The sequence below is a fragment of the Medicago truncatula genome, chromosome 3 (assembly GCF_003473485.1).
Source record: "Medicago truncatula cultivar Jemalong A17 chromosome 3, MtrunA17r5.0-ANR, whole genome shotgun sequence".
NCBI lineage: Eukaryota > Viridiplantae > Streptophyta > Magnoliopsida > Fabales > Fabaceae > Medicago > Medicago truncatula.
Window position 1 is genome coordinate 13,395,644 of NC_053044.1, and position 12,073 is coordinate 13,407,716.

The 12,073-nt window shown below is 33.0% G+C and overlaps 2 protein-coding genes across 2 annotated transcripts; both read left to right on the forward strand.

Moving 5' to 3' along the window:
- Positions 1-2,085: 2,085 nt before the first annotated feature.
- LOC25490404 (methyl-CpG-binding domain-containing protein 2) lies at positions 2,086-3,790 on the forward strand. The gene is made up of 4 exons (XM_013603827.3): positions 2,086-2,666; positions 2,795-2,848; positions 2,992-3,128; positions 3,411-3,790. The coding sequence occupies exons 1-4, from the start codon at positions 2,104-2,106 to the stop codon at positions 3,539-3,541; spliced, it is 885 nt and encodes a 294-aa protein (XP_013459281.2). The 5' UTR covers positions 2,086-2,103; the 3' UTR covers positions 3,542-3,790.
- Positions 3,791-6,991: 3,201 nt separating this feature from the next.
- Positions 6,992-9,689, forward strand: LOC25490405 (chlorophyll a-b binding protein P4, chloroplastic). Its single transcript, XM_013603828.3, has 3 exons — positions 6,992-7,299; positions 8,606-9,021; positions 9,354-9,689. Exons 1-3 carry the CDS (start codon positions 7,094-7,096, stop codon positions 9,491-9,493), a joined length of 762 nt encoding a protein of 253 aa, XP_013459282.1. The 5' UTR covers positions 6,992-7,093; the 3' UTR covers positions 9,494-9,689.
- Positions 9,690-12,073: the final 2,384 nt, after the last annotated feature.

Consider the following 12,073-nt stretch of genomic DNA (forward strand, 5'->3'; position numbering starts at 1 on the left):
AAGATCGAATGTGAGATGTGGTTCCACGTGTAAGAATTATCATGGTGATTATTGCAAGGACCTTATATAGAAAAAGAAGAGTAGTTAGTGATCGACATTGATTACAACTCTTAACTCCAAAATACTTTAGATGAATTCTTGAGGACTAGTCAAGTTTCATTTGATAGATTGAAACTTCAATGTAGTGATCTAGTTGAGAAAGTAGATGATTGTGAGAAGAAGTTGGTTGAAATTGAGATGGAATATCACTATGTTGTAGAGAAAGAAGAACAATTGAAGAATGAAAGAAACGACATAGATGAAAAGCCATGAGTGAGGGGGGTCAATCTTTATCCAACAATGGAAACTCAACCAATAGTGTTTAAAGAGAACATTCATTTGCAACAAAAAAATTATTCTTCTCTAAGTTGGAGAGCACAAATCCCAAATGTCAATTTGTGGGAGCATGAAAACATCTATTTATTTATATCAAATTTATGAAATTCCTACCAAACAAGACGAAAAAGAAGTATGATGTGTTCTTTCTGTCATACATACCACCCTAAAAAATCTAACAATTCATACCCACCCACATGCTTTTATGAAAATTAATTTTAAGCCTTGAAATCATCTTAAAGAGGATAAGATTGGTCTTTAGGGACCTCATGTAACCCCAACTTTTTTTTTTTATACCCAAAATCAGTGTATCATCTACAAATTGCAAATGAGAGACCAACACCCTTCAGAAGCGCCTAAATTATAATCAGAAAAAAGTCCAACTTCAACGGAAGCATTCATCATAACATTCACCCATTCAATATCAATTAGAAACAAGAGCATATACAAAAGACCACCTTGCCTCAATCCCCTGCACAACATAAACTAATTTGTGGAACAACCATTTACTAACACATAAGCCAGTAGCTGAGCTTATGTACTCCATAATCCACTTAAATTGGTGGGGGACCAAAAAAATTTGTTGACTTTCTTAACACGGGGACCAAAACATTGGTTTTAAAAATAGGGGACTAAAAGTTAAAAATATATAAAATGGGATCATAATTGCATTTAAGTCTTTCTATTTTTCTTTTACTCAAATCAAGTATGCTACAACACACAATTATCGCCAACTCACTATACAATGAAATATTAACCTTAAGATTTGATCAATGATCATGATCATAAATATTAATTTCAACAATTTATTTGAGTAAAATAAAAAGAAAGAGTTCATTTGATTGATTGATATTGTGAAAAAAATTACATCTGTACTATTAAGTCTATTTTTTAGGCAAATATCAATTAAATTTTTAACTTTTATTCAATTAGAAATTGATTTGATTTGAATGCCTTGTCTCCAATATGGAATGAGCTCTCTGAATTCTTTATTTTTAGGCAAATCAATTAAGTATTTATTTTTTATTCAATTAGAAATTGATTTGATTTGATCACCAAAAAAATATATTTGATTTGATATGGAATGAGTTCTCTGAAATCTTTACTTTTGGCAAATATCAATTAATTCTTCAATTTTTATTCATTTAGAAATTGATTTCATTTGATTGCCTTGTCTTGAATATGGAATGAGCTTTCAAATGTTGCAATTTTCTTTGAAGGTATACATTAATTCTCATCTTATTGGTGAAAATTAGAAGCTTTTATTCAGTTTTTAAATATTGTTTTGGCGTTTTGTCCCTCACTGCCTCTCTCTGCCAAGTGAGTGTTTCCTAGTCGCTTCTCTTTTACTCTTTGTTTTTGATTGCCTAGTCTCTTCAGCTTATAAGTCTTTTTTTGCTTATGTTACTTGTTTTTACTTCAAATGCCGTTTGTTTTTTTATTGATCGTGTGTTGTACGATACATAGTAAGATTTGATTCAATAGTTCGAAAACAGTTCTTAAGATTCATGATTCGAAAACCTAGGCTGTGCCAATTCTCATTTTCTGATTGGACAAAAGAAGATATGCATAGATCTTGAGTCGATCGTTCAATCCTAAGCGTGACGATAAAAATTCTTTTGTGCTTTGAATTTATTCTAGAATGTGATTTTTCTTGCTTAAGTATATTTCATAAGGTTTTACTATTTTATTTTAATGTATCAGGTGCTAGATTTCTACGAAAATCAAATGCATCGTACAAAATTTTGGCTTACACCCAAGAATCAAGCGGAGGACCTAACGGGTTCAAGTTTTTCCGATCACATGTATGTTTCTTCTTCTTCTGCTTCTTCTTCTTCAGATGATGAAAATAACCTCTCTAATGATGACACATCTAAGAAGTTAGTCCTTTATGACCATGTGACAAATGGAGACAACACAAATCAACTTGCCCCTGACCCTCTTCGGCGTAGACCTCCACGACCTTTGCGAAGCAAACCTCCAAGTTCAGCTCCTAAAGTTTTGCCAGTAGTTGGTGCGTTCACTGTTCAATGTAATTCCTGTTATAAATGGAGGTTGATTCCAACAAAGAAAAAATATGAAGAAATACGGGAACATAACCTTCAACATCCTTTTATTTGTGTAAAAGCTCGTGAGTGGCGACCCGATATATCTTGTGATGATCCAGAGGATGTTTCTCAGGATAACAATATGATTTGGGCTATTGACAAGCCAGAAATTCCACAGGCTCCCGATGGATGGCAGCGACTGCTACGAATCAGAGGTGAAGGAAGCAGCCAATTTGGAGATATGTATGTATCCATTATTAATAGTCATTCCTTTTATCTTCTGTTGTTAATTTTGGTTAGGAAAGTCTACCCTCATGGAATTTCTGATTTTTTTATCGTCACTTTCTGATTTTTATTTTTTTATATTTTAGATACTATAAAGCACCATCAGGCAAGAAATTGCGCTCAATGCCCGAGGTCGAGAAGTATGTCCCTTCTGCTTCTGCTTTACTATCTATGCAATGTGACCTTGAAAGCTACCTTGTCTTAATTGAAGTACTGTCACATCATTATTAAAAATCGCCTTTCAATCTTTCTTACATTTCGTTCCCGGTGCTTGTGTTTGAAGGTTCTTTGCCGATCATCCAGAGTACGTGACAAATGGTGTAACTTCTGCACGGTTCTCATTTCAAATGCCTAAGCCCTTGCAAGAGAACTACGTGAAGAAGAAGCGTTCTCATGCTAAATCTGTTGAACCTAAGCAAGGTACATAAATTTTTAACTAAATCACAAGGGCTCAAATGCATGATTTTAACTTGATACACCGAAGTTTTCACCCTTTTACACGCTTTCGCTTCACGTTTTTCAGTACATACATTTTTATGTTATTTTTTTATTGATCTTCACTCGATTTGCCGTGTATTTTGTCCAATGGTGGAGTATGGTGTAGTGTATAAAAAAGTAAATGTTAACCTAACTCTAGCACCCTCTTTTTGAATGAAATGTTGGCACTAATGATTTTTGTGCATGGTGATATGTGTGATGCAGTTAGTCCTTTAGCTTGGGCAGGTCCAGAAGCCGGTACTAATTCGAAAGAGGGAAGACATGTTTCCGACCCTGTTAGACGTCCTGCAAAGAAGCAAACAACTCAGAGTTTCATCCATAAAGATACAGTTTAGTAAGAAAAACCTTGGTACACTAATTAAAATCATGCATTTGAATAAAAATTTATGTATATTTGGAATTAGTAAACTAAGTGTTGAAAATGAACTGCTACATTGGATGAAAGGTATATCAATTCATTCCTTTGAGCAGAATTATAACAAGGAAACATAAAATATTTGCATCAACAGTGTAAAAACAGAATTTATTTACTTTGCGCAGAGTTAGTTATCAAATATGTACTTGTGAGACCGTTTGTATGAACTTATGAAAACAACTTATGATAATGACATGATCATAAGCTATTGTCACTTATTTTTATAAAATTAATTTTGACTTTTTTTTTATCTATTGCTATAAAAATAGGTTATACATAATCACTGATATAATAAGTGCTGATCTATAAGTGCTTAACTAAGATGTCTATCCAAAATGTGTTACTCCTTTGGTACTAGCAACCATTTTTAGTGGTTTCCAATTTGTTTGAAGCATATCATTCAACCGTCTTGACGAGCCCATTATCATCGAAACAAGCTCTGAAAAATTGAACCGAATCAAACTGAAAAAGTATTTGATCTTGTCGTGTTTAGTCCAAAATCAAACTGAACAAACCTAAACCAACCTGATATGGGTCAGTTATTGATTCTTGATTTTGAGATCCAAAGAACCAATTAACCAAACCAATGTTAATCCCACCATCGTTTTACTAATATCATCCCATGAGACATAGATTCTTTAAAATAATCCAGAATTTGATTCTAGATTGCATTTGTGATTGATTAAGGCTTGCTAGACTATACAAATAGTGTGTTGTCGGTCATACCTAAAATTGGGTCGTGACAATAATGAATTTATGCATGTTGTTTTAAATATGGAATGTTGTCGATCCTAAATAGGTTCCCTGTGGATTTTTATCAAAATTCATGGAATGTTGTGGGTACCATTGATACATGAAATTTGGTTAGAGTGATGTGAACGGATTCAAGTCTTCTAAAGATTATAAATTTCAGTGTTTGCTTGATCCCAAAGATAAATAATTCAGAATTTGTGAATCAATTTTGACCTATTTCAATGTGCAATACTCTATATAATCATTGGTAAGTTCATCTTTCATGCAAATTATGTATGGCGATTAGAATTAAAGATAGTATTGTGAGTTTTTTTTTTTTCTTTCATACAAATTTTGTATCATACATAAAAATGAGTTTATTTTTGCTAAATTTAGCTTTTCTCTATTTGCTTTGTCCAATTCATATATGTCTGACATGTGGCAAAAATAAATCCAATGATTGAGATTTAAATGACAAAAATAAGAGTTTATTTAATTATGATTATTGACAATTTGACGCTACCAAAAACTTGAAATTGATTTCAATTTATACTTTGAAACTCAGAACAAGAACCGATCCGAGTTTGTAATTTTTGATTGAAAAGTCTAGATCTATGAGAAATCACTACTATGTTATGGGTTTTGATTGTGGAGCCTTAGCGAAAACAAGGTGAGGCTATAACCACCACCCCAAAAGCAACTACGACCGTCGTCATCGCAAGTTGGAGGTGGCGTCGGTGGTGGTGAGAGGAAGACGAAGGAACAATGATGGATATGATGAGATGAAGAGGATGAAATTGCGGAGTTGAGAGGGGAATGAAGAGGGTGGGGGAGAAAGGGATCAAGTGTGTGAGAGTCAAGAAAGCATGCTTTGAGGTTTTTTTTTTTTTTTTTTAATTTCATCCCTTAGATTTATTATTTTTCCAACTGACACATATCTATGCGGAAAAAAAAGGAGTGAATGAGGCAACATCTAAATGAAGCAAAGTTGAACTCCATGAAAACATTGCAATTGTGAATAATAGGTGTCATCATTGATTGTGTGACATGTGTAAACAAAATGCTTATAGAGCGAGTTAAAGATATCTCATAACAACTAAGTTCATGAAATGGTTAAATGATCTAACATGTGAAATTGCATGAGCACCGGTTATGCATGTCTTGCTCGAAGTGTATGTTTTGTTTGTGATTCTCATTTACAAACATCCTTGAATAATCTACGTAGATTATTGAAGTTCCGCAGAAGTTATGAGTTGTAATGTCATGAGTGAAATGATTCGAAGTCACTTATTTCAAGTTAGATTATGTTATTATTATATGACATTGGTGTTAAGAGTAGTTTAATTTTGTAATTAGGGATATTTTGTATTAAGTGATGTCTTTGTAGAATGAATTATTAGAAGTAATTATAAATTCGTTATTTTAACAAATTTTTACAATTTAAACATTATTTCCGCAACTAAGGGCAAATTGTGTCACAAAACACGTATACTTCTTTTTTTTTGTTGAAGGAAAACACATATACTTCTATTTTTTATAAGAAAACATTATATTTTAAATTGATTGAACCACCTCATTCATCCGAATGAAAGGCTAGTTCGCCAATTTGTTTTATCATGTTTGTATTTTAAATTGATTGATTGAATTAAATTAACTTTTGTTGGTTCAATCATATTGTTTGTTTCATTTTTTTTCTTCATATTTTTTGCTTTATTTATTTATTTATTTGTCATTCAATTCAACTATGATTGAATCAATTGAATAATGACTCAAATATTGTATCAACTCGATCTTCAATTAGATTTTTTTTAAGGATCTTCATTTACATTATTAAAACAATAACGATTTGTTTGCGAGTTTGAAGGGGAAGATTTGAGAAAAAATGAATGAGCAAGTGGAAGAAATAGAGGAATATGAGAGGGGAGAGTTTTGGGGGTTAACTTTTTCTATAATACAAAACTCTTCTCATTTGGGGAAATATAAAAAATTGTATTAAAGGAGAGTTTGAATAAATTCTTTAAATTTAATCTATATTGCTATAATATTTTTAAAAGTATAGTAATTATATGCATTAATTTATCATTATCTAAAAAACTACATTTTTAAAAAAATTTGAAAGATTTTTTCATTTTTTTTTTCCTCCTATTTTTCACCCTTAAAGTCTTCCCTTTCCTTCCGCTCCTAACTTCCAAACAAAACCTAAAAATCAAAGAACATAGTTTTGAAAATCGGCTCCGATCGATCGGTTTAACCAATCTAACCAAAAACCGAAGGTGTGTCCGGTTCGATCTATTTATTGAATTGGTCATGCAAACTATTAACCAATAAAATTGTAAATATGGTTGAATTTAATATATTAGATATATCAGAATCTAAAAGAATGTTAACCAGCCAGATGTCTATCAATAATTGGATGACTATGATATTTCAATCTCTCCCAAAAATCATCCATCGTTACATTTCATGTCCCCACAGAATCTTTTCCCAGCCAACAACAATGAACAAATTAAGATAAAAGGATAAGCCAATTCACAATCCAACCGTCCGATCAAAAATATCACCAAAACCAACGGTTGATCATAAACAGATCACAACAGCCACAAGAATGGTTCTAAACCGAAATACATATGAAACATGCAATGCTGAAAACAAAAACAACCTAAAACATTTTCATCTTCATTTTCAACCTTTATTTTTTCTTTGTCACTGCCACCGCTACTACTACCTCTAGTAGTTGAACATGGCCACTGTTACTACACAGGCTTCAGCCGCCATTTTCCGGCCATGTGGATTGAAATCAAGGTTCCTTACCGGTTCTTCTGGTAAGTTGAACAGAGAAGTGGCTATTAGGCCAATGGGGTGTTCACCTTCTGCTTCTTTTAAGGTTGAAGCTAAGAAAGGAGAGTGGTTACCTGGCTTGGCTTCTCCAGGTTACCTTACTGGCAGGTATGTCAATCAAATCTATTATTAACTATCACGGGTACGGACATCAGACACAACACAGATACTGACACGCCAACACCGCTAATAATTTAAAAAAATCACATAATTCAGTGTAGTTACAAGTGTCAAGTCGTGTCCGACATCGGGACACGCCTAATCTGAGGAGTGTCCGTGCTTCATAGATTATTAGTTTACTACTTTGCAGTACAATGAAGCACCGACACAAACATAGACATCTAACAGAGACACTTAGAGACACGTAGACATTAGTTATAATTAAGTTGAAGTGTTTGAGCGTAACTATATGTGTTGATGTTCTATCGATGACACTGACACTAGAGAGATCTTCAATATGATATTTCCATGATCCAGATCAATATTTAATCCTCCTTGAGCTTATGCAGAGCTATATAGGATCTGTCAAGTAGTACTTCAAATATTCAAATTTAATAATTTATTTTTAAAAGGGTTTGTCTAACATGTGCAATATTGCACATGTTAAGGCAACTAAAAGTAGTAACTTTTCATTGAAAACCAACAATTATTTATTAAAAGTTACATATTTAATATAAAAAACACAAGTTCCAAGTCAAAGTTACTACTTTAAACTTCTTATCATGTGCAAATTTGCACATGATAGAAAAACCCTTTTTAAAAAAATAGACATTAAATATGGTTCTGAAGTTTGTTTGATATTACTGTATATTTTTCAGTGTGTATGATAAGTAAATAAAATTTCTGTAAACAAATGTTTCATTCATATATTTTATTCGAAATTATTTGGATTACCTGGAGTTAGATTATTTCAACCAACATTTTTTTTGTTATTTTGTATGTCAATATTCATCTTTAGTTTGTTAATCGTCGATTGATTATACCCACTTTACGCTCTAAATTGAGTTGTTCACTATAGAGTGGCTGGATCATGTTCAAAGAGCCCTATCAAGTTTTTAAACTGCTGTTATAATATTATTATAATACTTAATATTGAGCTCACAATTACTATTGTAGATTATTTTATAGAACCCAGATCTGCAAGAAAAATCTATGTTAGAGGAATCATCACTAACTATAGGCACCTCCGAAAGCATGAATTCGTATAGAGGTTTCTGACTAACCTCTTCTGCTAGACTCAATCAGAGTTGTTTATTGAAGATCACAAATTGAAACTCGATTTTTGCACAAGCTACCAATATCTTTATCCAAATGTTAAGGATACACACTTGATGAATTGTGAAACTGAAAATGAATGCATTTTTTATATATAGTTAGACTAACTTGTTAATATGTTTGTTTTGTGTTGCATTAGTCTTCCCGGAGACAACGGATTCGATCCATTGGGACTAGCCGAGGATCCAGAGAACTTGAAATGGTTTGTTCAAGCCGAGCTTGTGAATGGACGTTGGGCTATGTTAGGTGTTGCAGGGATGTTACTCCCTGAAGTCTTCACCAACATTGGAATCATCAACGTTCCAAAATGGTATGATGCAGGGAAAGAAGAATACTTTGCTTCATCTTCAACACTCTTTGTGATCGAGTTCATTTTGTTCCATTACGTCGAGATTAGAAGATGGCAAGACATTAAGAACCCTGGTAGCGTTAACCAAGATCCTATCTTCAAGCAATACAGTTTGCCAAAGGGTGAGGTTGGTTACCCCGGTGGAATTTTTAACCCTTTGAACTTTGCACCAACTTTGGAGGCTAAAGAGAAGGAAATTGCTAATGGTAAATGCTTTATTATCTCTACTCTCTAGCTATGCCTGAAATACTGCATTAAAGTCTTTGCTTAAATGGTACCTGGGTTGGCCTGGTGGTATTCACTTGGGAGCTGGGAGTGTGCTCCTCCTTAAGGTCTCAGGTTCGATGCTCCCCGGTGCCAATTTAGGTCGACTAATTTAGCTTCTTAAAAAAAAAAAGTCTTTGCTTAAATATATTTTTGACCATACCTAATTAACAAATCAAATTTGATCAATTTCATAAGGATTACAATTATATTTAACCTGTCTTTTTTATTATGAAACTTTGGAGTTAAACTTGTGTATTTCAAATGTTTGCAGGGAGATTGGCAATGTTGGCATTCTTGGGATTTATCATTCAGCACAATGTGACAGGAAAAGGACCATTTGATAACCTCTTGCAGCACCTTTCAGACCCATGGCACAACACCATTGTTCAAACACTGAGTGGCAGCAACTAAAATCTTTGATGTATCCAATGACATGAAAGCCTATGTTATTCTAATGTAATCCTGAATGGATGAATTTTGAAAGACATCCGGGCATGATTGTTATGATCCTTAATCTATTTCCATGTACAGAGGAACTAAGATGGCTTTATATTACTCTTTATATTATCAAGCATAATAAATAGAAATTAAACATCTATTACAATTCTTAGAATATGGGTTGAATCTAGCTTAACCCTTTCGAAACAGTTCTCTATGGTTAGGGACACTTCCCGCTTAGAAAGTCATTTTCAGAACGTATCTCATCTAACGAGACTCTCAACAGATTTCCTTTTGCTTAGGACCGAACATTCGAATGGTGACTTTCAGTGGCCTCGTAACTGGTATCTCAGTAGATTCTGATCAAGTTCTAATACTATTTTAGAATTTAGGTTGGATCAAACTCACTTAATTCATTTCAGACTATATCTCATTCAATGCGGGTTTCTCAGCAACAACAATATTCTGAATTATTTAAATTTACTACCATTTTCTACAAGATTAAATTACCAACTTGGTTCACTGGATGAAATTTCATAAACTGTATCATCAACCAACACATCTTGCTCCAAGCATTGAGAAAACTAGTTTCCTTAAAAAGGTTTGTGTCTTGAGTATTAGCAATGGAAAAAATAGAAGTGAAGGGGTACATATCCCTTATATAGGTTTACTCAAATCGACTTTCCGCGCTTATAGTATAAACTAGCCTTTTATTATCTTTTTTATAACAAAAGATAAAATAAAATCAAATTATTTTCTTTTAAGATGTTAGCTATTTTCATAAACTAACCTAAAAAAAGTTATGAAAACAAATTGACAACGGATATGACATGTCCATTAGTTGTTCCTTAAGATCGCTCTGAAATAAATAATTTCAAACAGACCTACCAGGGTCCAATGTGACTCCCAGAGGGTTTAGAAATAAGGAAGGCCTTTAATTGATGACAATTGCAGCAAATTCAATATCTATAATGAGATTATGAACTAATTAAATTCAAATATGTATTCCTATCCTATGGTAGCCATTCTCATTCCACAAAAGCAATGCCACATTTCTCAAGCAGAATTTTTAATGCAAATAAAATAGCTTGTTAAATCGAGGAACAATTTTGATGGAAATCTTGTAATTAAACTTTTGTTACTACAATCTGACCTGCAACATCACAGTTTTAATTTTTTTAGAACCTCAAAGCAAGACTGAAATGTGATTCTTCGCAATGTCAAGGATAGCGATACAACAGAAAACGTTATTGCAACCACTATTCAAAACGCTGATTCCAGGTAACCCAACAAAATGGTGGATTGTTTTTAAAACTGGGAAATAACATGCTTATCATTATTCAAAAACCATGAAAGGAGTTAGGATTATCAAAGAGGAAGAAAAATGCGAAATAACGTTCATAACGAAAAAAGGTAAAGAGGCCAAAACTTAAAATTTACGTGTATATTTTTCCTTTTAAGGTTTACTCACAATTTCGAATTTGAATGTCGTCTCAACTATAGAAATCATAACATAATCGTATTTTAATTGCGAAGTAGGTGTATGGATGACCTTTCATACATATTTACTACGAACACACACTAAATTATTGATATTCTAAGTTAACTTATAGCGGACTCAAAAGACTAGGACTAATACTTTTCAACCCAAACTCATATCATACCTTAAATCCAATATAGCAGTTCATCTTCAACAATTGGTTTACTAATAAAAGAATCATACATTTCAATATTTGTAAGACATTAAAGAGTAAGATGCGATCTTAACGTTAAAAGACACAAAAAATGGGATTTTGCGATTTGATCACGTCCTTCCTTCTGTTTTAATTACTGCATCATTACGGAGGACACTCTGAGTTGTTTGCTTCTTTGCAGGACGGCTAACAGGATCATTCGAATTAGTGCCGTCTTCTGGACCTGCCCAAGCTAAAGGAGTCACTGCATCACAGATATCACAATTCACAAAAATTCTTGGTGTCAACATTTCATTCAAAAATAAGATGATAGATTAACATTTACTTTTTGATACACTATACACCAGTTCAGAGTTTCATCTCTTTCAAGTCATTAGCTTAGCAGTGTAAAAATCATACTTCTCCACCGGACAAAATATACGGCTAATAACAATAACAAAAATGGATGTACCGAAAAAATAGAAGTGGAAACGTGTAAGGGTGAAAAAGATATATAAAGTAATAGATAAATTCGACTTTACCACCCTTAAACTCTTATGGATAAATACATTGGTGCATCAAACTAAAATCATATAACGTGTAAGGTTGATTTAATTAAAATTTTATGTACCTTGCTTAGGTTCAACAGATTTAGCATGAGAGCGCTTCTTCCTCATGTAGTTTTCTTGCAATGGCGTAGGCACTTCAAATGAGAACCGTGCAGGAGTTACACCATTTTTCTTGTACTCTGGATGATACGCCAAGAACCTTAAAATACAAGCATGGGGAGAAAAATATAAGAAAGATGAAAGCCAATTTTTAATAATGATAAGGACGATAGTTCAATTAAGACAAGATAGATTTGAACATACCTCTTGAC

Excerpts from the sequence above, each read along its gene's own strand:
- LOC25490404 (XM_013603827.3), top strand. The coding sequence starts at position 2,104 with ATGCATCGTACAAAATTTTGGCTTACACCCAAGAATCAAGCGGAGGAC. Across the intron at positions 2,667-2,794 it reads AGCAGCCAATTTGGAGATAT|ATACTATAAAGCACCATCAG; the intron begins GTATGTATCCAT and ends TTTATATTTTAG. Across the intron at positions 3,129-3,410 it reads ATCTGTTGAACCTAAGCAAG|TTAGTCCTTTAGCTTGGGCA; the intron begins GTACATAAATTT and ends TGTGTGATGCAG.
- LOC25490405 (XM_013603828.3), top strand. The coding sequence starts at position 7,094 with ATGGCCACTGTTACTACACAGGCTTCAGCCGCCATTTTCCGGCCATGT. Across the intron at positions 7,300-8,605 it reads CCAGGTTACCTTACTGGCAG|TCTTCCCGGAGACAACGGAT; the intron begins GTATGTCAATCA and ends GTGTTGCATTAG. Across the intron at positions 9,022-9,353 it reads AGAGAAGGAAATTGCTAATG|GGAGATTGGCAATGTTGGCA; the intron begins GTAAATGCTTTA and ends AAATGTTTGCAG.